The sequence below is a fragment of a genome, unplaced genomic scaffold (assembly GCF_019419815.1).
Source record: "Pyrus x bretschneideri cultivar Hongxiangsu unplaced genomic scaffold, Pyrus_bretschneideri_v1 Contig39, whole genome shotgun sequence".
Classification (NCBI taxonomy): domain Eukaryota; kingdom Viridiplantae; phylum Streptophyta; class Magnoliopsida; order Rosales; family Rosaceae; genus Pyrus; species Pyrus x bretschneideri.
The window spans coordinates 1,660,449-1,685,922 of NW_025999712.1; the positions used below are offsets into that span (position 1 = coordinate 1,660,449).

Genomic DNA, 25,474 nt, shown 5'->3' on the forward strand with positions numbered 1-25,474 from the left:
AAAATAATTTTGTAAATTTGTTAGGGAAGAGGGTTTTGGAGTTTGTGACATTGAGCCCCCACATTGTTGGATGAGATTTAAGTTCAAATCTCGCGGATGAAAGTAGTTGAATAACATTGCTTACGGAAAACGGGATTTTGGTTATCACATATTAATCAATGACATAATGCTTATTAAGGATAGATGGGAACCATATGAGAAATATAGATCAAGAAGCTTCCACAGGTTTTACAAATTGAATTCATTTCTTGCAGACCAAGAACTTCAGTTTGTCATTTATTCATTTCTTGCAGGCTATCCTTGCTAGCAAATCAACCATCTCCTGCAACTAAAAGTCAATGCTAATGAAGTTCCAATTTTGCTGTTAACGTTTTCGGCTCCAACTCAAGCATATGGCTACACTCCTTTTCGGCAGGCTCAACATTCCCATGAAGTCCAAAGGCCCGAAGAACAGCCCCCCATACAGAAGCAGTAGGAGCTATTGGCATTTTCTCAGTCAACTCTATAGCTTCCTCCAGATATCGACCATGCAAGCATAGTGCTTTACACCAGGTGCAACCCTGAAAATTGGCTCCATTTGATAGAGAAACGTTCTTCCTTCATCCACCAATCCAGCATGGCTACAAGGTCATAACACGTTGGTGAGTGTCACGGAATTGGGCTTCACCTTGATTTTTAGCATTCTTGAGAAACAATCCAATGCATCCCTCCCTTTCCCATGCATTGCCACAGCAGCATTCATTGCGCTCCAGACGAACGCATCTCTCCTTTCCACTGATTTAAACACCTCAAGTGCCTTATCCAGATCCCCACACTTTGCATACATGTTGATAAGCGAGGTTGTGAGGTGACAATTTATCATTATACCCTGCTTCTTTGCGTAAACATGTATCCAGCCACCAAGACAATTGCTCTCAATTGAGCACAGGCTGCCAGAGTACTAACTAGAGTGACTTCGTCAGGTTTTGGGCTCTTCGTTTTCTGCAAGTCATGAAAATCGCCAAAGCCTCCTTTGGCTTGTCACTTTGTTCATAAGACGAAATGAGGACATTCCATGCAGCAATGTCTTGACCAGGCATTGCAGCGAAAACCCACCAAGCCTCATCAGAATTTCCTGACTGAGCATACTCATCAAGCATTGTAGTCCACGAGAAAATATCCTTCTCCGGCATCCTATCAAACAATCTTTTCGCTTCCTCATAGCATTGTTCAAAGTCAGGTTCTCTCCATTTTCATTCCTATTAATACAAGAACAAACCCACCTCCCAAACTCCAAATACACCTTCTTTGCGCAAGCTGACAACACACTCACCATCTCCTTAAACAACTCCAAGGCTTCCTCTGGACAATTCCCCTGCGCAAAAGCCGTGATCATAGAATTCCAAGACGCAACATCTTTCTTGGTAGTCTTCACGAAAACCCATCATGCGAAATCCAAATCCTCGCATGACACATAGAAATGAACCAGAGAATTGAGAATATCAACATCCGAACCAAGCGAGGCCTTTATCACCATGCCATGAAACCCTCTTCCGAGCTCAAAAACCCGGAGCTCTGAAGCCACCTTGATCCCAAACGGGTAAGTAAAAAATTGGAACTTTCCATACAGCGATAAAGCATTTCCAGAATTACAAGGATGCTTTCAGTCGGGTCGGTGCTCGATGCATAAGCGTGAATGAGGGTGTTCCAAGAGTAGAGATTTGGTTGGGGAATTTGGTCGAACACTTGGCGAGCATAGTCGAGGCTGGAGAAGGATGAGAGGGCACAGACGGTGATAAGCTTGCTGGCGGAGTAGGGGTCGAAAAGAAGGCCTGTACGGAGCATTTGGGAGTGGACTTGCTTCAGCTGCTTGATGCTAGTGCAGTGGTCAATTGAGGAAGGAGGTGGGTCGCTTGAGAAATGAAGGTTGTTAATGGCGGTTGGGGATGGAGGGTTTGGTGGTTGACGTGGCAGAGATATAAGGGGTTGCTTAGAGTTGCCATTTGTTCTGTGGTCACTCTCGCACTAGCCGCATTCACTGGAGGTTTTTTAAAAGAAAAATTAATGAAAGGAGGTTAAAAACTTTGAGTTTTAACGATAAAGACAAAATAAAGGGTAAAGTGAATAGTATTATAATTGAATTTTTTACGTAAACATGTGGTTTTTCGTTAAAGTGAACAGTACCAGGAGCATTTTGTTAAAGTTCCCTTTTTTAAATTCTTTGAGACAATTCGATCTCATGAAAGCGCTATTTACGTTCTACCTCGTAAAAATGTTCTTTGATTTAACATTAACTTTAGCCGGTTCAGACTAAAAAAAACCATCTGTTTCACTTGTTGAGCCGAGAATGCATGACTTATTAACTTAGATGTAATTCATGCCAGATTAATTGTATTTTAGGCCAAACATGAATCTATTTGAAACGGACTTATATTGTACTAGAGAAGCCAATGCATGAACAATGGATTCATTTTACCTCCTCACATAACTACTCGAGATTAGAGGGTAGGTTTACGTGGGAAAGTTCTAGAAACATTTCCATACTATGTGCCATAAGTATTTCAGTTAATTTTCTCTTTAGTATTGAACTTTGGCGATATTTATTATGTACTTTTAGGACCCAAGACTCCATTATACGATTATTCACTTAGTCTTGTTAGTTATATGTGCTTTTCTTTTAGTATTCAAGGCTCTAAGAACACAAATGTTCTAATTAATGTGGCTATACCCAATATTTTGAGTTTAGCAAACATAAATCTGAGTAAATGGAAAAGAAAAACCAAAAAATCAACTCCACTTTAATAAAACAAGGTATAAAAATAAACCTGATTATGAAATTTATTATATGAATGAGAATAAAGAACCAGAAAAATCAAAGTCAAAGTACTACAAAAAAATCTCGTTTGAAAAATCTTTGTAATTATACTTTTTGACTATAAACGTTAGAATTGCCCAAAAAAAAAACAATCAATTTAAAAAGTTTTAAAAAATTGAAATGTCACAATATTTTTTTTTTATATGTCAAAGTGATGGAGAAAAAAAAAAAAAACCTTTTACACATACACCAAGTTTGACTATTATTTTTTAAGGAAACTTTAACGAAAAACTTCCGGTACTGTTCATTTTAACGAAAAATCATATTTTTACACTAAAAAGTCAATCATGATTGTGAAATCCCATTCTTAGATTTCACTGTTATAATCTACGTATTTGTATTACTGAGGTTTTATATTAGTTATCGGGAATTTATATTAATTTATTTGAAATTAGGTTTATTTAAACTAGTTACGAAGAGTGAAGTTTGAAAAATTATTATTTACTCGTTGACCTTTCGAGGTCACAAGTCACATTTTTGAATAAATCTCAAAGCCACGAGCGCATAGGCGAAAGCCGTTTGTGAGTTCGGATTATAACGGTATAGTTACGGATATTTGAAGTTGTTCTACTAAACTCTAGTTTTTAAATTAGTTAAACCCCCATCATGTGGGAATTTGGGCCGGGGAGATGTGAGTAAATTTTGGGGACCAATCAGATTTGAAAAAGAAAGGTGAGGCAACAGCCAAGGGGCAAAAAAAAAAGAAAAAAAAAAAAGAAGAAAAAGAAAAAGAGGGATTTTTTCCCCTTCCATTTCGTCAACACATGCACCCACAAACCCGACTTCAACTTGGCCGAATTCCGGCCAATCTCCACCATTTTTCAGGCCATTCTCACCCCTCCTCCACCTGCAACTTATTCCACAACCTCTCATTTACCATATTTGCTCAAATTCAAGGATTTTTAAGACCAATTTCGAGTAAAACCGTATTGGAGAACTCGGAGGTTCTCGACAGCGACTCGCCGTTCCGGTGAGTTTCATCACCCACCACCATCTTTAATCAACTTCCCTTGGACCCAGGAACAAGACCCAACTGGTGGTTAGGGCGTAGGAACATCGAAAAAGTCGAATTGAAGAACACCCACATTAGGGTTCCGATGGTTTGTGGCCGGTTTGGAGTGTTTTCCGGCCAAATTGGCCTTAGCCGCAGGTATAAAGTTTACTCTACTTGTTGAGATCTTCATTCTTATGAAATTTGAGAATTTTTGGAAAAAGTCGAATTTTCTTACATGTAACATTCGATTTATAAAATGTTGTTGGTTGAGTATATTTTCGATAAGGTCCGCCACTTGAATATTTTAACAATTGACGATCTTACCATTGAATTGACATCAAATTTTAGTATGCTAGTGTAGATATGGTTTACGGACCTTAGGGTATTACTAGTGAAAATTTAGTGGGTCTATATTGGTTTGACAGCGACTTGAATATATGAGACATGATTATTATCTTAATTTCTTATATTGGTATCAATTTTGATTAAGAATTGGTCTTATGAATATGATTTGAGTTAGGTACTTTATTAGATTTTTAGTAGAAATAGTAATTAAGGGAATTCCTTGTGTTGTGCTCCATCTAACTTGATGTTGGTTGATATGTGGAATCGATAGCATATATGCGTATAATTATGTTTAATGTGTGATGATGAGATTTCACTACGTAGTTGTGGTACATGGATGGTCCTGCTTGGTATATTTGCGATAGGTGGACCATATGTATTAAGGGGTGATCATACTTGGTATATCCGCGATGGGGGATCATATGCATTCTAGATGTGATGATGACTAGTTGTACATGGTACATTTTTAGGCAATCATATTTGGTGGTTCAGTTGAGTGGTCCGGAACCCAAGGTTGTTGAATTTCGTGTAGCGACCTAAATTCCCATTGTTTGAAGAAGTAGGCTTGGCCTAACTGTGTCACTCCAGCCTTAGTTATATATATATATATTTGTGTCAATGGTTTCGAGAGTCTTGTGAATTGAGTTAGAAAAGATGTTGGACGTCTGAGTGACTCCTTCGGGATTTTCTAAGATTCGATTATGATTTCATAAGGTATAAATGTAGAAGATATGAGAATTATTGTTATTATTTTAATCAAATTAATTAATTAATGCGGCTAGAGAATGATTTTGTGTTTTGTCGGCTCTTAAATATGATGTGTGTTATGAATTGCGATATCATGATGAGACGTAATGATTTATATGTTGGATGGGAGAGGAATCATGTTTTCATGGGGATTGGTTATGTAGCCTGAGTCTAGGAATTACATGTTGTCAGGTTATATTGAATGATTGAGGAATACTATGCTTTTCTGCTTGAACTTAGTGGAATAAACGTCTGATTTTGTGATAGTGAACTACGAATGACTTAATCCCTATTGAGGGTACGTAGGCAGTCTAACGAGAAGATTAGATGTAGCCATAAGGTAAACGAAAATTTTCTTTGCAATTTGATTCTAGAATTGTGATTGCCATATTCCTGAGATGGGGTATGTGAGATATACAAGTATTTGGGTGGCGTCACGTGTCGATCCTGGACGTATGTTGGGATCAGGGCGTGACAACGGTACTTTTCACTTTACCATTTCTTTTATCTTTATCGTTAAAACTCAAAGTTTTCAAGTATTTTAATTTTCCTATATTTTAAATGATACAAAGAAAAATGTATGTTGCCGTAGTCTTTTCGCATCTATCACTACTAGAAAAAATGGGATGTGAACTAGTGGGCTTAAATTCATTGTTTGGGGTTGGACTATATTGGTTTTTACTTTCAGGAAAGGATCTGAAGAGGATTCTTTCCATCAAGTCCAACAAGACACACAATCAGAATCTTTGAAATTTGATCTAATGGCTAAAGTTATTATAATTTTTAAAGTGGATCTCTGTTTGTAGTAGTTGGATCAAATTTCAAAGGCCCAGATTGTGTGCCTTGGTGAACTTAGTGGAAAGGATCCTTTCCCTTGATTCACATTGGTTTTATGAGTAACGCTATACTTATCATATTTATATTATATTTTTAATAGAAGTATGATTAACCAATACACGTGTATCTCGTATGTATTAGAAAGTGATATAAATATTGTATAAAAAATGTGGTAAAAATAGCATTTTTGTAGTTTTATTTGAGTGTGGGGGTATGTGACCAATCTTGCCTTAGCTATGAGAGATTTTTTTAGTGTTTCGGGAATAAATGGTGGGCTAAGTGTAATAATCTAACTAGTTGGAATTTTATTTTTCAAAGTTCCAACCAATTGTACTATAACAATTAGCGTATGAGTCGCCATTTAGTACTACGGTCAAGTGATATTCTTCTTCACTTGTAAGTGAGAGGTCTTAGGTTCGATTCTCACCAAAGATGAGTTTGAACCACATAATTGCTAACTCATTATGAGACTAAGCTCAACCACTATCTTAATGTAGATAATATTACTTGTTAAAAAAAAAAAGGAATTGTTATTGGCACTCTAAAAATTTTATTCTCCACTCCAAACTTTCTATATTTGGAAAAAAAATACATTTATTAGAAGTGTAGAATGAAATTTTTAAAGTACCAATAACACTTTTAAAAAAATAATACATTGCGACGTATTTCGGGCGTCGAAAAGTTTCTCCCCGTGAGATAATTGACAAAGTAAGTAAGCAATGATGTAGGAATTGACAGAGTACGTAAGCAATGATGTGGGGGAGGGCCATATAATATTTAAGTTTTATATATGTATATATATCCTTTTGCCGTACTCTTTTTCGCATTTTGCAGTTTAATATGTAGTTCAAATTAAGCATTTTTATCCAATAGAAGAACATCACTATATTTATGTGTGTGTGTGGTTGATGTCTCTGTTCACAAAAGAAGTGTTCCCCTTTTAATGAATTTTTGTAAAGGTAATGCAATGATGTGTAAAGTAAATATATTAATTAATACTTAAATAATAAGTTAATTATCAATAACTACATCATTCTTTTTACAAAATTTAATTTAAAATTTTAGTATCTCTAGTAGTACTCTTTTTATAATCACTAAAGTTGCAATATCCTACGTGATAATTTCAAATGATCAATTGATTCGGTCAAATGCAATTGATGGTGGCAATGCAATATCCTACAGGATAATGGTGGTTAAGTACCATCTAGCCAGAAAACTAAGGATCCGTTTGGTATCTTATTTGAAAATCTTTATCATTTCTCAAAATATTTCTTAAGAACATTTCTTGAAAATAATTTTCTTTAAGATTCAAAAACTTGATTGATTTGTGATTTAAAAATTTTAAATCTTACGACTTAAACTAGATAATGAGATCTAAAAAGATGAAATCACATATCTCACTATTCGTATAGTGACACATGATGTACCATCTCTTGTGCTAGTCACACTGAAAAATATCTCGTAGGGGAGGGCCATATAATATTAACACATGCAATCAATCCTTGTTTATTTCTGTCATTTAATTATGTATTTTATTGTATTAATGCGTAATCAAACTGATGATATAATTTCTCCGGTGTGGCGGCATATGCTCACTCTTTGGCCTTTGGTAGGTCAGTCAGTGAGAAAAATGACAATAATGGTACGTGAGCAAGCAATCCTATTTCTGTACTCTGTCTCCTTTTCAAACTGTTTATGTTATTTGATTATGTATATTATTGTGTTTTAATACGTATTTGAAATTAAGCACTATGATATATACTAGAACATCACTATATTTATGTGTGTGTGATTGATGTGCAAGGAAAGTATAAACCAGTAAGAGCGAAAGAACAAGTCAGAAAGATGAAGAAAGTGGAACTAGTGTTCATCCCAGCACCAGGAGAAGGCCACCTTGTATCAGCACTGCAGTTCACAAAGCGTTTGATCGATCGCGATGACAGAATTTTGATCACCGTTCTTGCCATCCAGTCACCCTTCCGAACCACTCTAAGTTCATACACAGAATCGATTGCAGCCTCAGAACTCCGAATCCGAGTCATTGATGTCCAACAACCTCAAGATCATCAACCTCCACAAGAGACGTACCAGTCACCAGAAAAATTCATCACTCTTTACATTGAGGGTCACGTCCCCAATGTCAAGAAAATCATCACCAACCTCGTCTCCCCTATTGCTAATAGTTCAGATTCGATTCGTGTTGCTGCTTTGGTGGTTGATTTCTTCTGTGTGTCCATGATTGATGCGGCCAAGGAACTCAATCTTCCTTCTTATCTTTTCATGACAAGCAATGCAGGATATCTAGCTCTCATGCTCCAACTTCCAATTCTTCATGAAAAAAACCAGGTTGCGGTTGAAGAATCCGATCCCGAATGGTTAATCCCAGGTATGTTTGTGACAATCACAGGCGCTTTTGAATGCGTTTAACAGAAAATGTTGAAAGTGTTTCTTCTAAATACATTTCCAAGTTCTTTCTCAAGAAGCAGTTGACTTTTTAATAAACTCATATGAAAGCATTTTTAGACTGCATTCCAATTGAAATGTTTTGATTTCTTGGAGTTGGATTCTAACGCTTTGAAATTTTTCGACAACTAGGTATTGTCCACCCGGTTCCTCCTAGAGTTTTGCCGATGGCTTTGAAAGATGGTAGCCGCCCTGCTTACATCAAGTTGGCTTCAAGATTTAGAGAAACTAGAGGCATTGTAGCAAACACATTTGTAGAGTTAGAGACACATGCTTTCACATTGTTTTCCAATGACACCCGAATTCCCCCGGTGTACCCAGTTGGGCCAGTGATCGACCTGGATGACGGTCAGGCACATTCCAACCTAGACCAGGCACAGCGCGACAAGATCATCAAATGGCTTGATGATCAGCCTCAGAAATCTGTTGTGTTTTTGTGTTTTGGTAGCATGGGAAGCTTTAGGGCAGAGCAAGTGAAGGAAATAGCTTTAGGGCTTGAACAAAGCGGGCAGAGGTTTTTGTGGTCCCTGCGCATGCCGTCACCCAAAGGCAGAGTCCCAAGTGATTGCTCAAATCTTGAAGAAGTTTTGCCAGATGGGTTCTTGGAGAGGACCAATGGGAAGAAAGGGTTGATATGTGGGTGGGCCCCACAGGTGGAGGTCCTGGCCCACAGTGCGACCGGAGGGTTCTTGTCGCACTGCGGGTGGAACTCGATCTTGGAGAGCTTGTGGCATGGCGTCCCTATTGCGACATGGCCCATGTATGCAGAGCAGCAGCTCAATGCTTTTAGGATGGTGAGGGAGTTGGGGATGGCGTTGGAGATGAGGCTGGATTACAAGAGAGGCAGCGCTGACGTGGTGGGGGCGGAAGAGATTGAGAGGGCTGTGGTTGGTGTGATGGAGAAGGATAGTGAGGTGAGGAAGAAGGTGGAAGAGATGGGAAAGATGGCTAGAAAAGCTGTGAAGGATGGGGGGTCTTCATTTGCTTCTATTGGGAGATTTATTGAGGATGTGATTGGTGAGAATTAGGGTTTTAAGTGGTGGTTGTTAATTTTTTAAGTTTAAGAACTCATGAATGTACTAATTTTTCCTTGTTCTTATAAGTTGATTACGAATTTATCAATTTGTAATTTATATGCTTTCTTTCTGCAATGATAAATCAAACGAAAGGAATTTGTAAATTTGTTAGGGAAGAGGGTTTTTGGAGTTTGTGACATTGAGTCCCCACATTGTCGGAGGAGACTCCAAGTTCAAATCTCGCGGATGAAAGTAGTTGAATAAGATTGTTTATGGAAAACGCGATTAGAAGTCTTTGGTTAATAATCAATGACATAATGCATATTAAGGATAGATGGGAACCATATGAGAAACACAGATCAAGAAGCTTCCCGAGATTTTACAAATTCACTTCATTTCTTGCAGATCAAGAACTTCAGTTTATAATTTATTCATTTCTTGCAGATCAAGAACTTCAGCTTATCATTTATTCATTTCTTGCAGGCTATCCTTGCTACCAAATCAACCATCTCCTTTAACTAAAAGTCAATGCTAATGAAGTTACAATCTTGCTGTTAACGTTTTCGGCTCCAACTCAAGCATATGACATACACGACTTTTCGGCAGGCTCAACATTCCCATGAAGTCCACAGGCCCCAAGAAGATCCCCCCATACAGAAGCAGTAGGAGCTATTGGCATTTTCTCAATCAACTCTATAGCTTCCTCCAGATTTCCAAAACAACCTAAAATATCGACCATGCAAGCATAGTGCTTTACACCAGGCACAACCCTGTAAACTGGCTCCATTTGATAGAAAAACGTTCTTCTTTTATCCACCAATCCAGTCTGGCTACAAGCTCATAACACGTTGGTGAGTGTCACGGAATTGGGCTTCACCTTGGTATCTAGCATTCTTGAAAAACAATCCAATGCATCCCTCTCTTTCCATGCATTGCCAGAGCAGCAATCATGGCGCTCCAGCCGAACACATCTCTCATCTCCACTGATTTAAACACCTCAAGTACCTTATCCAGATCCCCACACTTTGCATACATGTCGATAAGCGAGGTTGTGAGGTGACAATTCATCTTCATACCCTGCTTCTTTGCGTAAACATGTATCCAGCCACCAAGATCAATTGCTCCCAATTGAGCACAGGCTACCAGAGTACCAACTAGAGTTGCTTCGTCAGGTTTCGGGCTCTTCCTTTTCTGCAAGTCATGAAAATCGCCAAAGCCTCCTTTGGCTTGCCACTTTGTTCTTAAGACGAAATGAGGACATTCCATGCAGCAATGTCTTGGCCAGGCATTGCAGCGAAAACCCACCAAGCCTCATCATAATTTCCTGACTGAGCATACCCATCAAGCATTGCAGTCCATGAGAAAAGATCCTTCTCCGGCATCCTATCAAACAATCTTTTCGCTTCCTCAATGCTCCCACATTTCACATACATATCAAGCATAGCATAGCATTGTTCAAAGTCAAGTTCTCTTCATTTTCATTCCTTTCGATACACGAACAAACCCACCTCCCAAACTCCAAATCCAGCTTCTTTGCGCAAGCTGACAACGCATCACCATCGTCATGTCATTCAGCTTCACATTCTCTGCCTCTATCTCCTTAAGCAACTCCAAGGCCTCCTCTGGAAAATTCCCCTGCGCAAAAGCTGTGATCATAGAATTCCAAGACACAACATCTTTCTTAGTAGTCTTCACGAAAACCCGCCATGCAAAATCCAAATCCCCGCATGACCCATAGAAATGAACCAGAGAATTAACAATATCAACATCCGAACCAAGCGAGGCCTTTATCACCATGCCATGAAACCCTCTTCCTGAGCTCCAAAACTCGGAGCTCTGAAGCCGCCTTGATCACAAACGGGTAAGTAAACTTATTGGGACTTTCCATACAGCAATAAAGCATTTCCAGAAGTACAAGGATGCTTTCAGTCGGGTCGCTGCTCGACGCATAAGCGTGAATGAGGGTGTTCCAAGAGTAGAGATTTGGTTGGGGAATTGGGTCGAACACTTGGCGGGCATAGTCGAGGCTGGAGAAGGAGGAGAAGGCATAGACGGTGATAAGCTTGCTGGCGGAGTAGGGGTCGAAGAGAAGGCCTGTACGGAGCATTTTGTAGTGGACTTGCTTCAGCTGCTTGATGCTGGTGCAGTGGTCGATTGAGGAAAGAGGTGGGTCGCTTGAGAAATGAAGGTCGTTAGTGGCCGTTGGGGATGGAGGGTTTGGTGGGTGACGTGGCAGAGATATAAGGGGGTGCTTAGAGTTGCCATCTCTTCTGTGGTCACTCTCGCATCAGTCGCATTCACTTGAGGTTTTTTAAATTCTTTGAGGAGGTTCGATCTTGGGGAAACGTTTTCTGATTTAACATTAACTTTAGTCGGTTTGGACTAAAAAAATCATCAGTTTAGCTGAGAATCGATGACTTTTTAACTTAGATGTAACCCATGCCAGATTAAATGTATTGTAGGCCGAACATGAATCTATTTGAAGCGACTCATATTGTACTAGAGAATCCCATGCATGAACAATGGATTCATTTGATCTCCTCACCTAACTACTCAAGATTAAGGGGTGGGTTTAGGTGGGAAAGTTCTAGAAAGATTTCCATACTTTGTGCCAGAAGTATTTCACTTAATTTTCTTTTTAGTATTGAACTTTGGCAATATTTATTATGTGCTTTTAGGATCCCAGACTCCATTATTCGATTATTCACTTAATCTTGTTAGTTATATGTGTTTTTCTTCTAGCATTCAAGGCTCTAAGAACACAGATGTTCTAATTAATGTGGCTACACCTAATATTTTGAGTTTAGCAAACATAAGATCCGAGTAAATGGAAAACAAAAACCAAAAAATCAATTCCACTATAATAAAACAAGGTATAAAAATAGTCCTGATTATGAAATTTAGGGTGGTGATATTCCCATCCTGGTGTTTTATTTCCCCACCCACCATTTAATGAAAATGTTAATAACATATTTATCATTTTAAAAGAAGACTCTTAAACCCCTATTTAATTCAGTACTAAAATTTTGAAAAAACAAAAAATAATTTAAAATAACAAATAAATAATGTTGGGTGGGGGGTGATATCTTGGTGGGAAGAGGTTGGGAAAGATTTGGGTTAGAATGGACGGAAAGGTTGGAGGAAGGAATGGGCATGTGCTAGATGAAGGTGAGGAACTTCAATGGGGGAAAAAAAAGAATTGGGTATGAGATTTGCGGTTTTGATAAAAAATGAGGAAGAAGAGTGGTTTGGGGATCCTGGGTCTCTGCAGGGCGGTGTTAAGTGTGAAGGATGCGATGAATATCTAGGTCTTAAGTCTTGCATTTTTTTTTCTTTATTTATTTATTTATTTATAATATTATTTAAAGATGTATTAGAGTTATTTAAAAAAAATATTATGGTTATTTTGGGAATAATGGTGGGTGGGAAAATAACATTTTACTTTTTTAATTTTCTATGGTGAGTGGGATTATTATGTGGATGGGAAAATAAGACACTGGGGTGAGTCTAGTAGAACTCAAAATTTATTATATGAATGAGAATTAAAAACAAGAAAATTCAAAGTCTGCCGTAAAGGTGACTAGATGGCTGGCCACTAATCACTATGTTGCTCGTGATTTGCTTCTATAAAAGCAAGTCTTATGGAACACAACACATAAGGATGAAAGAAGAAATTCACGGAAGAGGAAGAGGGAAAAGAGAGGAAAAGTGAAAATAGAGGAAGAGGGGAGGAGATAATAGAGAGAGTTACTTTTGTACTCTTATTATTCTAAATTATAATGAAAGCACCACTGCTGCCCCGAGAACGTACTTCAATCACACTGACTGTAGAGGAACCTTATCAATTTTGTGTCTTATTTTATTTATTTCACTGCACACACCATCGATTTTACAACACTTGCTTTTGTGTCGGTGGAAAGAAACGAGAATTGCTGGCCTTTTCCCAGACCCATGGAGAAATCACACGAATAGCTTGGGCTCCATTTTGCTTGCTGTCATCTTTGGCTACTGCTGATGACCTGCATGAGCAAGCTGGCACCTAATATCAACATCTTCAAGGACCCGAGATGGAGCATCTTCACCATGGCACTCATCTGCCTTCTCGTCGCCGGCGTCGGAGGACAGGCTCCGTCATCCGCACCAATAAAATAGAGATTCACATCAAGGAGGATGGTATAAAACTTCTCTTTGATTTTTTCTTGGCTTTAGTTTTTGTTTCTCTATGTTTTGCAGAAGTTGCAGATCCATGAAGACGATATCATGGAGCTGCTAAGCAGAACGGCCAAGTCGTGAGGCAGAGCCAGAACCAGAGGTCTTCAGTCAATAGTAAAAGATGGGTGTTTTGAATAAGGTTGAGACAAAAGTGTGATGCTGACATGCACTAAAAGTTTATGGAATATGCGTGGAACCATAAGGACAATAATAATTAAATAAAATAAAAAGGAGATGGTGCATCATCAGGTGATAAGGAAAGAAACTGATGAGCTTGATAAAAGAAAAATAAAAATAAAAAAATAAAAAAAATAAAAAAAGCAAAGGAATTGTACAGCATGTGGAAAAGGTTTTGAAGCTTGGTGCCGACAAAAAAAAAAAAAAAAAACAAATAAAAAAGGACAAAAGGAAGTGGCAAAAATAAAAGGTTCTAATACTTTTTATTTACATGAATGGTGTTGGCTTAAAACATTTTCACATGTTCTATTTACTTTAAAGCAATTTAGTTACAATGGACGGTTTTACCGCCTACTATTTTAAGTTTTTATTTATGTGAATGGTGCTGAATTAAAGTCATTGTCACAAACTTTATTTACTTAAATGCAATTTATTTACTATGGCTGAAATTACCACATATTGCTTTAATTTACGTATTGTATTTATCTTCTGTTACGATGAGTATATACAGGACCTGAAGTTCCTTTATCAGATCAGAACCTGAAGTTTCTTGATCCTCATCATATAAAATGATTGGACCCAAAGTTCCATCATGCAAAAAGATCGAGCATGAAGTCCCATGATCCTCAAGATCAGGACATGAAGTTCTTTGATGAGTACAGTAAGTTTGAAGTGTTGTAGTGCCTCAACTTAATTGTAATAAAAGTCATAAGACTCTCATTCTACAGACTATTAAATAAGGATCAGAAGTTCCTTATATCCATACTCAAAATGGTTTAGCAAAAGTACTTATTAAGCAGATGAAATTGATTACCCGCGCTCTGCTAATGAAAATGAAATTGCCAAGTTTTTACATGAGGACATGTCATTTTACATGATGTAATATTAATTCGGTTGAGACATGTTGCCAACCATCAATATTTCTCAGTACAACTTGTGTTTGGGCACCAGCCAAACATTACACATTTACGAGTTTTTGGTTGTATTATCTTTGTGCCTATTGCACTGCCATAACGTACTGAAATGAGGCATCATCGTGGATTGGGCATTAACGTTAAACACCATCTATCATTCAATATTTGCAACCCTTGACTAAGGATATGTTTACCGCGTGGTTTGCGGATTGTCATTTTAATAAGACAGAGAAAATAACTTCGTTTCAGAAGAACGATGAGAAAATATCATTCCAGAAGAATGATGAGAAAAGATCGTTCCAGAAAAACGAATAGAATTTGTCTTATTTTGATTCATGAAGCAATCAATATAAAAACGAAGTGAGAATAATTGAATAATGCAACAATATGCAAATCAAATGCCAAATGCATTTAATGATGCAACAAAAGTGATGAAATCACATTTACTTGCTGCAAATGTGTCTAGAAGAATTGATGTCCCTATTAAGCAATATAATGAGGCAGTAAACGATTTATCTGTTGCACGCCTGAAGCGTGGCAGACCCTCAGACTCAAAATGTTCAATCCTTCGAAAGAAGAAGAATATGGCACTATTGAACTTTTGTGTTCTCGAAGCATAACTGTAACATGCCAGAAGCATGACAATGGCCATATGGATATACGTCCCAAAAAGGACAATCCGCGGACATAGGAATGTTGATGTCTCATGCATGAAGCATGATAGACTTATAGGTTCCAATGACTCAAATCCTGGAAGTGGAGATTACAATCCAAGCTCTATAACGCTTAAGAGGAGGTTATGATCCACATTCTCTAAATTATGACTATCCTGGAAGAGATATTGTAATACCCTTGAAGAGGCAATGGATATCCAAAAAAGAAATGAAAAGCTTTTATGCATGCGCATGCACTTGAGAATATGAGATCAAGAATTGATGATAACCAATGGTATTTTGGTTTCTACAAGTAGCTACTAAATTCATCAATGAGCTGTGTTGATATTGAGTCCTGTTCTTTTCTTGTCAACCAAATTATTGGCCAAAAATGGAGAAAAACAATTCTATTACAATTGTGTAAGAACGTGGAAAAAATGGACCTATAAATTTGAATACAATACAAATAGCCAAAAGATGTTGAACCAAGGAGGTTACATATGGGCATTTATAATACCGTGAAATACACTCACATGATATGACACAATGTTATAAACAAGTTCATATGAATGGAGAATTATATATGAAAGGTTATGAGTCGCCCACATCATATCTCTATAAGTAAATCCCTCAAATATACATGGAAGCAAATTGTTCTGTATAAATTCCAAAGGAAAAATGTGTCATGAAGTGTAGAAAATCTCTGAAGGATTCAAATTGCTTGAAGTAAGCCCCAAAGGGTAAAGCATAAAATATGTACTCAATACCAATGGATGGTATAATTTGCCTTAGTGAGCACTTTCATTATGATATTGTTGCAACATACTAAAATCTCTTGTAAGAGTTCATGATATTAAATTGAAACTCCTGAAGAGTCAAGAAAGATTATAAAGTGTTGAGAGAAATATTGTCTCCAACTGCAGATCGAACAATATGCCAACACGAATCTTATTCATGATGTTTATGATATTAAAGAATCATATGGATTAACGATTATGAGTTGAATACTCAAATGATGTCGACACTAAGAATGATCATTTATCTTCGTGAGGATAAAGATAAATTGATATTTGGTCCAGAAGTACCACATCTTAGTGAAGTATATGCTTTATTGTATTTGGCACAATACATTGAATGAAATAAAACTTATATATTGATATCTCCGAGAAATTACAGATATGTGCATACACATGAGTTAAAACAAACAAACAGGATGAAACCTTCACAAAGGTTCCTCATATGAAGCCTTAGTACTCGGCAATACCCCAGAAAAGGAAGGCATTGGAGATTGATCATGTGGCACCCCAGTACTTGACAAAAAAACCAAAATGGGAAGGCATCAGTTGCCCTCGAAATCTAGCAACGAACATTTGGTGATCATTTTGAATTCGACTTTTGGATTCTTGAAGCTGGTCAAACTTTCTTTTCATGCTCGTCAAGTAATTATTTACAAGCACGTGTAACACTCTATTCTCGTGCTTGAGCCCTATGATCCTTTATTTAAGACTTGCCACCTCAGCCATCAATGATTCAACTTGGTGAGTTCGAGCAATTAGGCGTTGGCCTATATAGGATACAGAGCCCGCATATTGAACACTAAGAGCCAATGAGTTTTGAACGGCTGACTCATCAGATCGTTTTGAAAGGATTCTGTTATCCATTGGAGTGAGAAGATTCCTAGTTACCAATGTAGCGGTTATGTTATTCTTCATCACAGAGTCCCCAACCGTAAGAGGACCATTAGAAGATAAGAAGGACGGGTGCCATATATTATCCTGACGCTGCTCATCTGTATCACTCATAAGACTCAAATCTAATAAAATGTTAGATGGGCAAGCCATTTTCTGAAATGATGAAAGAAAAATGAGGTCAAATAAAATCTCAGAAGTGCAAGAAAGGGAAAATTTCTACAGGCAGCAACTTTCTGAGCATACTCTTGAACACAATTGATGTCTCTATAAAAGAAGAGACAACATAGCCACTTGTTCAGAGATCAAAGAGGCACCACTCTTCGAATTTCAAAAGCCAGATTTTCCTGAATAAAGTTCGTTGGCATTTTTCAGACGCAATCTCAACTTTTTCGGATATCCCGTGAAACTTTATCAAGGATCTCTGACAAAGTTGAAAATGCGTAAATCTTACTGTTCTAATTACACCGCAGTTGCTGATAAGAATAAAAGCACATCACTGCTACTTGCTATTGAAAAATCTTTATATATGTCGACCTTCGTTCTCCATAATAAGGCAGACTTGCAAGAATACCTAACTCTTCCTCATCTCCGAAAATGCATATTCAACAAAGCATCTCAAAATACCCAGTTTTCTTCCTCTCCAAGAACACCTCTTCAAAACCAGTCACACCAAAGCAAAATTGTCTCATATCATCAAGGGCGAGAGCAAGAGTATCTCATATCATACAATCTCCATGTCCTTTTCTTTTTCCTTGTTCTTACCTGCAAAGACAAGGATAAAGAAAGCAATATGTCGGAACCTCCACTCAAACTTTCGGTAAGGAACTGACTGCCTAGAACCTTTCCTGATTGCTTACCTAGAATTGCTCTCGAGTACTCATCTTCAACTGTTGATGGAGCTGGGTCTTAAGTCATCAACACCGCAGAATAATTGGCCCATTGTTGACTTTTTACACTGAGGTTGCCACGCATTGATAAGTCACCAAGAAGTCAAGGAACATTCAAATGCAAGGTTTGCATTTCACTCTAAGAGGACACATACTATAGGAGAAGATGTCAAACCTGCATAGGGAAAATACCAATTCTGCAAGGGGAACATATAAGGCAAGTGAAAATGATACATTGAAATATGTGGAGACAAGTACAACAAAACACGTGCTAGTTTATCCCCGACAAAGCCTAAGATCACTTGTCACATAGAGCTCCTCATGGTCCAATTTCATTCAAAATCAAGCCTAGACGACCTTTGAAGAAATCACAAGTCTGATTCAAGATCAAGTATCCATCACCCTTGAATCAAATTCAGCTCCAGATAAAAGAAGTAAATTCAGACCTTTGGAGGAAATCAGAAGATCTTCCAACCCAGTTCAAGAACAAGCCTGTGGAAAGTTAACAACAAGTAAAGCACCTATTTCGGCAACTCTTCTCGCTAAGAGACTAAAGCAGAATGATTAACTATCAGCTTAAATGATTTGAAATTAGGGGGTTAGGAGGAGCATCCAAAACAAATCAAGACTTTAACGAGTCAATCAAAGACTTTTGGCCATCCAAGGGGAAGTGTTGTAAAGGTGACTAGATGGCTGGCCATTAATCACTATGTTGCTCGTGATTTGCTTCTATAAAAGCAAGTCTTATGGAACACAACACATAAGGATGAAAGAAGAAGTTCACAGAAGAGGAAGAGAGAAAAAAGAGGAAGAGAGAAAAGAGAGGAAGAGATAAAATAGAGGAAGAGGAGAGGAGATAATAGAGAGAGTTACTTTTGTACTCCTATTATTCTAAATTATAATGAAAGCACCACCATTGCCCCGAAGACGTACTCCAGTCACACTGACTGTAGAGGAACCTCGTAAATTTTATGTCTTATTTTATTTATTCCACTGCACATACCATCGATTTTACAACAAAGTCAAAGTATTAAAAAAAAATCTCGTTTGAAAAATCTATTGTGATTATCCTTTTTGACTTAGAATTGCCCAAAAAAAACAATTAATTTAAGAAGACTGAAAAAACTGAAATGTCACAATATTTTTTTAATATGTTAAACTGATGAAAAAAAAAAAAAACTTTTACGCATCCACCAAGTTTGACTACTATTTTTTAAATGATAGAAAGAAAGATGCATGCTGCCGTAGTCTTTTCGCATCTGAAGAAAATGGGATGTGAACTAGTGGGCTTAAATTCTTTGTTTGGGGTTCGGATTATATTGGTTTTTATTTTTAGGAAAGGATCCAGAGAGGATTCTTTTCATCAAGTCCACCAAGACACATAATTCGAACATTTGAAATTTAATTCAACGGCTAAAGTTATTATAATGTTTAAAGTATGTCTCTGTTTGTAGTCGTTTGATCAAATTTCAAAGACCCGAATTGTGTGCCTTGGTGAACTTGGTGGAAAGGATCATTTCCCTTGATTCACATTGGTTTTATGAGTAACGCTACACTTACTATATTTATATTATATTTTTAATATAAGTATGACTGACCAATACACGTGTATCTCGTCTCTATTAGAAAGTGATATAAATATTGTATGAAAAATGTGGTAAAAATAACATTTTGTAGTTTTATCTGAGTGTGGGGGCATGTGCCCAATCTTGCCTTAGCTATGAAAGATTTTTTAGTGTGTCGGGAATAAATGGTGGGCTAAGTGTAATAATATAACTAATTGAAATTTCTCGGAGGAGGGTTTGGTGGGTGACGTGGCAAAGAGATAAGGTGGGTGCTTAGAGTTACCATCTCTTCTATAGTCACTCTCGCACTAGCCGAGCTCGTGGTTTTTTAATTTCTTGAAGGAGGTTGTAGCTTGTGAGAACGCTCCTTAAGTTCTTTGAGGAGGATCTACCTTGTGAAAGTGCTCTTTGATTTAAATTTAAATTTAGCTCGTTGTGACTAGGAAGCCATTGGTTTCACTTGGTGAGTCGAGAATGCATGACTTTTTATTTATCCGATGAACTGTTATGATTGATATAGCCCATGCCAGATTAATGGTATTTTAGGCTGGAATGAGGATCCTTTCCGGATCCTCTTATTCTCAAATTATGTTCGTTCATCGTATATCGTGCAGTCGGTTTTTGTCATGTTACTATTCATATTTAATTTTAAATAAAAGTATTTAAAATGATTTGTACGATGAATAAACATGATTTGAGGAACTCTAAGATCATCACAAAGAAAATCCATAGAGGATCCTCATTCTTTAAGGTTGAACCAATGAACTTATTTGAAGTGACTCATTTTGTACTAGAAAAGCCTCTACATGAACAATGGATTCATTTTACCTCCTTACCTAGCTACTCTAGATTAGGGGGTAGGTTTAGGTGGGGAAGGTCTATAACATTTCCATACTTTGTGCCTGAAGTATTTCACTTAATTTTCTTTGCAGTATTGGGCTTTGGTGATATTTATTATGTACTTTTAGGATCCGAGACTCCATTACTTGATTCTTCACGTAATCTTGTTAATTATAGGTGCTTTTCTTCTAGTATTCAAGGCTCTAAGAACACATCTCTTTTAATTAATGTGACTACACATAATATTTTTGAGTTTAGTGAATATAAGATTCGAGTGAATGGAAAAGAAAAAAAAAAGATCAATTTCACTTTGAAGAAACATAATATAAAAATAGACCTGTTTATAAAATTTATTATATAGATGAAAATCAAGAACAAGAAAATTCAAAGTCAAAACTATTAAAAAAAGAGATATTTTCTCGTTCGAAAAACGTATTATGATTATTCTTTTTTACTATAAACGTTAAAATCACCCATTACGATATATAGAAAACAATCGATTTGAAAAGTTTGAAAAAATCGAAATGTCACAATTTTTTTTTAGTATGTGAAAGTGATGGAATCTTTTACTTATCCACCAAGTTTCTATTTTTGAAATGATACAAAGAAAGATGTCTCTGTTCACAAAAGAAGTGTTTCCCTTTTAATGAATTTTTATAAGGGTAATGCAATGACGTGTCACTAATAGAAAGTAAACATGTTAATTAATACTTAAGTAATAATCTAATCATCAACAACTACATCATTTTGTTTATAAAATTTAATTTAAATTTTTAATCTCTCTAGTATTACTCTTTTTATAATCACTAAAGTTGCAAATCCTACATGATAATTTCAAATGATCAGTGGGTGGTAATGCAATATCCTACAAGATAATTGTGGTTAGGTACCATCTAGCCAGAAAACGAAACTTTTATGTGTTTTTTGTGTGGCTAGTTTTTCTGTTCTTGTTGGTTGCTGCCATAGTCTTTTGACTCTTTTCGCATCTATCACTAGTAGAAAAACTGGGAGTGAACTGGTGGGCTTATATTCATTGCGGTGGGCTGAGTTTATTGGTTTTATAACCAATGCTATATTTACCACATTTATATTACATTTTTTTATGGTAGTACGACAAACTAATTCATGTAAATCTTATTTTTATTAAAAATAATACAAATATGATACGATAAAAATAACATTTTTGTAGTTTTATTTGAGTATGGGGGCATGTACCCAGTCTTGCCTTATAGCTAGGGGAGGTCTTTTAGTGTGTTGAAAAGAAACGTTGCACTAAGTGTAATACTATGACTAATCGAATTTTTTATCTTAAAGTTCTAACCAATTGTATTATAAAAATTAGTGTAGCCATGTTGCTAGTATTGAGAAATTTCTCCCAGCGACAAAATAGACAGAGTACGTAAGCAATGATGTAGGGGAGGGCAATATAATGTATTAAGTTTATATATATGCAATCAAATCCTTTTGCGGTACACTTTTTTTGCATTTTGCAGTTTAATACGTAATTCAAATCAAGCATTTGTATCTAATAGAAGAACATCACTATATTTACGTGTGGTTGATGTGCAAAGAAAGTAGAAAGTAGAAACCAGAAAGAGTGAAAGAACAACCGAGAAAGATGAAGAAAGTGGAACTAGTGTTCATCCCATCACCAGGAGCAGGCCACCTTGTATCAACGCTGCAATTCACAAAGCGTTTGATCGATCGCGACGACAGAGTTTCGATCACCATTCTTGCCATCCAGTCATCCTTCCCAACCACTCTAAGTTCATACGCAAAATCGATTGCAGCCTCAGAACCCCGTATCCGATTCATAGATGTCCCACAACCTCAAGATCGACCTCCGCAAGAGATGTACAAGTCACCAGCAAAGTTCTTCTCTCTTTACATTGAGAGTCACGTCCCCAGTGTCAAGAAAATTATCACCAACCTCGTCTCCTCTAGTGCTAATAGTTCAGATTCGATTCGTGTTGCTGCTTTGGTAGTTGATTTCTTCTGTGTGTCCATGATTGATGTGGCCAAAGAACTCAATATTCCTTCTTATCTTTTCCTGACAAGCAATGCAGGATATCTAGCTTTCATGCTCCACCTTCCAATTGTTCATGAAAAAAACCAGATTGCTGTTGAAGAATCCGATCCCGAATGGTCAATCCCAGGTATGTTCGTGAAAATCACAAGTTCTTTTGGATGCGTTTAACATAAATTTTTTAAGTGTTTCTGAGACATAAAAACTCTTTCTAGAGAAGCACATGCAAGTGCATGCAAGTGGTTTCTTCACAAAGCATTTAAAGCCCCTTTTTGAGGAAGCAATTGACTTTATAATAAATAAAAATCAACGTGTCATATGAAATCATTTCTAGCATAGGTGCTTACGAGTAAAAGTGCTTTGCAGAAGAAATTTCACTATATCAAACGAGTATAATGCTATTCCCCCCAAAAAGACAAACATGTCCAATGTTTAAAGACGCGTTGTAACAACATACTTTTAGACTTCATTGCAGTTGAAAAGTTTTGATTTCTTGGAGTTGGATTCTTACACTGAAAATTTTCGACACTTAGGTATTGTCCACCCGGTTCCTCCTAGAGTTTTGCCAGTGGCTTTGACAGAAGGTAGCCGCTCCGCTTACATCAAGTTGGCTTCAAGATTTAGAGAGACTAGAGGCATTATAGTAAACACATTTGTAGAGTTAGAGACACACGCTATCACATTGTTTTCCACTAACGACGGAATCCCTCCGGTGTTCCCAGTTGGGCCAGTGATCGACCTGGATGACGGTCAGGCACATTCCAATCTAGACCAGGCACAGCGCGACAGGATCATCAATTGGCTTGATGACCAGCCTCAGAAATCTGTTGTGTTTTTGTGTTTTGGTAGCATGGGAAGCTTTAGGGCAGAGCAAGTGAAGGAAATAGCTTTAGGGCTTGAACAGAGCGGGCAGAGGTTTTTATGGTCCCTGCGCATGCCGTCACCCAAGGGCACAGTCCCAAGTGATTGCTCAAATCTTGAAGAAGTTTTGCCAGATGGGTTCTTGGAGAGGACCAATGGGAAGAAAGGGTTGATATGTGGGTGGGCCCCACAGGTGGAGGTCCTGGCCCACAGTGCGACCGGAGGGTTCTTGTCGCACTGCGGGTGGAACTCGATCTTGGAGAGCTTGTGGCATGGCGTCCCTATTGCGACGTGGCCCATGTATGCAGAGCAGCAGCTCAATGCTTTTAGGATGGTGAGGGAGTTGGGGATGGCGTTGGAGATGAGGCTGGATTACAAGAGAGGCAGCGCTGACGTGGTGGGGGCGGACGAGATTGAGAGGGCTGTGGTTGGTGTGATGGAGAAGGATAGTGAGGTGAGGAAGAAGTTGGAAGAGATGGGAAAGATGGCTAGAAAAGCCGTGAAGGATGGGGGGTCTTCATTTGGTTCTGTTGGGAGATTTATTGAGGATGTGATTGGTGAGAGTTGGGGTTTTAAGTAGTATGGGTCGCTAATTTTGTAAGTAAGAACTCTTGAATGTACTAATATCTCCATGTTCTCTTATGATGTTTATGAATTTATCAGTTAGTAATTTATACGTTTTCCTTCTACAATGATAAATCAAACGAAATGAGTTTGTAAATTTCTTAGGGAAGAGGAACTTTGGAGTTTTTGACATTGAGTCCCCATGTTGTTGAGATTCTGAGTTTAAACCTCGCGGACAAGAGTAGCTGAATAAGATTTCTTACGGAAAAAAGGCAATTGAGAAATATTGGAGTTGAATACCATGCTTAGATTAAAAGATTTTGGTTATCACATATTAATCAATGATGTAAATGCACATACAAGGACAGATGAGAAGCATATGAGAAAAGATCAAGAAGCTTCCAGAGTTTTTACAAATTGACATCATTTCTTGCAGACCAAGAACATCAGTTTATCATTTACTCATTTCTTGCTATCAAATCAACCATAACCTCACTACCCCAAATCAAACCTATTGATCTTCTCAAAGAAGAAACGAAACGAATCCAACCATCTCAGTAATCTCAATTATTTGCTAGTAACACGCTGTCGAAGCTCAATCCTCCGAGGTTCAACTAAATTGAAGAAACAATGACACATGTTTGGGTTACATGATGCAAATGAACAAATTCGGTATATCCTCTATATCGGTTTCATCATGCTTTAATAGAGATTCAAACAGATTCAACTCAATATTAACAAACTAATGAACTCTTTGCATTTGGATGATGAAGTTTAAAATGAGGATTAATATCGTTTTGTTTACGAGGATTATTACTGAGTGAACAAAATAACATTTTCATTTTGGTGACTTTGATCCAACACAGTTGATTTCACTAATCCAGACCTATCTTCCTCTAAATTCTCTAAACCATACAATCCTAATGCAACCAAACTCGAATCTCATCAATGATGAGTTCGTTACCAATTTGCCCTCCAAGTGGGCTTATATGCATTGTGTGGGGCTGGGACTATATTGATTTTGATTCACTTATTAGTTTTATACATTAATTACTTTAACATTGAACAAAAGTTTATGGCCTTAAGTAGGTCCGCTAGTGAGAAAAATGAAAATAATAGTAGGTGAGCAATAATGTAGGGGAGGAGAAAATTTTTATTATGACGGGAACACGGGTGGTACATCACGGATTTTTATGTAAGTGGTGGGAATTTTTTTTATTTTTAAGTTATTAATTTTTTAACACACATATCTCACCATTTGTATAGTGACACATGATGTACCCCATCTTGTGCTGGTCACATTGAAAAATATCTCGTAGGGGAGGGCCATATAATATTAACACATGCAATCAATCCTTGTTTATTTCTGTCGTTCAATTATGTATATTATTGTATTAATGCGTAATCAAATGAAGCAGTATGATATAATTTCTCCAATGTGGCGGCATATGCCCACTCTTGGCCTTAGGTAGGTCCGTCAGTAAGAAAAAATTTCATTATAATGGGAACACGGGTGAACAATAATGTAGGGGAGGAGAAAACTTTTATTATGACGGGAACACGGGTGGTACACCACGTGTTTTTATGTAAGTGATGGGAAATTTTATTTTTTTTAAGTTATTAATTTTTTAACACACATATCGCACCATTTGTATAGTGACATGTGATGTACCACATCTTGTACTGGTCACACTGAAAAATATCTCGTAGGGGAGGGCCATATAATATTAACACATGCAATCAATCCTTGTTTATTTATGTCATTCAATTATGTATATTATTGTATTAATGCGTAATCAAATTAAGCAGTATGATATAATTTCTCCAG

The 25,474-nt window shown here is 37.2% G+C and overlaps 2 protein-coding genes and 2 pseudogenes across 4 annotated transcripts; 2 read left to right on the forward strand and 2 right to left on the reverse strand.

Moving 5' to 3' along the window:
* Positions 1-120: 120 nt before the first annotated feature.
* Positions 121-3,848, reverse strand: LOC108868202 (annotated as a pseudogene).
* A 41-nt stretch (positions 3,849-3,889) lies between these two features.
* On the forward strand, positions 3,890-9,420 carry LOC103960755 (UDP-glycosyltransferase 71K1). Of its 3 annotated transcripts, none has more exons than XM_048564778.1 (3): positions 3,890-4,004; positions 7,587-8,163; positions 8,373-9,420. In XM_048564778.1, the coding sequence occupies exons 2-3, from the start codon at positions 7,623-7,625 to the stop codon at positions 9,266-9,268; spliced, it is 1,437 nt and encodes a 478-aa protein (XP_048420735.1). In that variant the 5' UTR covers positions 3,890-4,004; positions 7,587-7,622; the 3' UTR covers positions 9,269-9,420. The 3 variants fall into 3 exon arrangements, with proteins under 3 accessions (XP_048420735.1, XP_048420734.1, XP_048420733.1); XM_048564777.1 differs by lacking the exon at positions 3,890-4,004 and adding an exon at positions 7,343-7,419 and having other exon boundaries at positions 7,582-8,163; XM_048564776.1 differs by lacking the exon at positions 3,890-4,004 and adding an exon at positions 7,343-7,419.
* A 197-nt stretch (positions 9,421-9,617) lies between these two features.
* LOC125468508 lies at positions 9,618-13,341 on the reverse strand (annotated as a pseudogene).
* Positions 13,342-21,671: 8,330 nt separating this feature from the next.
* LOC125468632 (UDP-glycosyltransferase 71K2-like) lies at positions 21,672-23,781 on the forward strand. Its single transcript, XM_048564759.1, has 2 exons — positions 21,672-22,351; positions 22,755-23,781. The coding sequence occupies exons 1-2, from the start codon at positions 21,814-21,816 to the stop codon at positions 23,660-23,662; spliced, it is 1,446 nt and encodes a 481-aa protein (XP_048420716.1). The 5' UTR covers positions 21,672-21,813; the 3' UTR covers positions 23,663-23,781.
* The last annotated feature ends 1,693 nt before the right edge of the window (positions 23,782-25,474 follow it).

Bases quoted from the DNA above. Each gene is read 5' to 3' on its own strand.
- LOC125468632 (XM_048564759.1), top strand. From the start codon at position 21,814: ATGAAGAAAGTGGAACTAGTGTTCATCCCATCACCAGGAGCAGGCCAC. The intron at 22,352-22,754 runs GTATGTTCGTGA...TTCGACACTTAG, and splicing joins TCCCGAATGGTCAATCCCAG to GTATTGTCCACCCGGTTCCT.
- LOC103960755 (XM_048564776.1), top strand. From the start codon at position 7,366: ATGCTCACTCTTTGGCCTTTGGTAGGTCAGTCAGTGAGAAAAATGACA. The intron at 7,420-7,586 runs GTACGTGAGCAA...GTGCAAGGAAAG, and splicing joins TGAGAAAAATGACAATAATG to TATAAACCAGTAAGAGCGAA. The intron at 8,164-8,372 runs GTATGTTTGTGA...TTCGACAACTAG, and splicing joins TCCCGAATGGTTAATCCCAG to GTATTGTCCACCCGGTTCCT.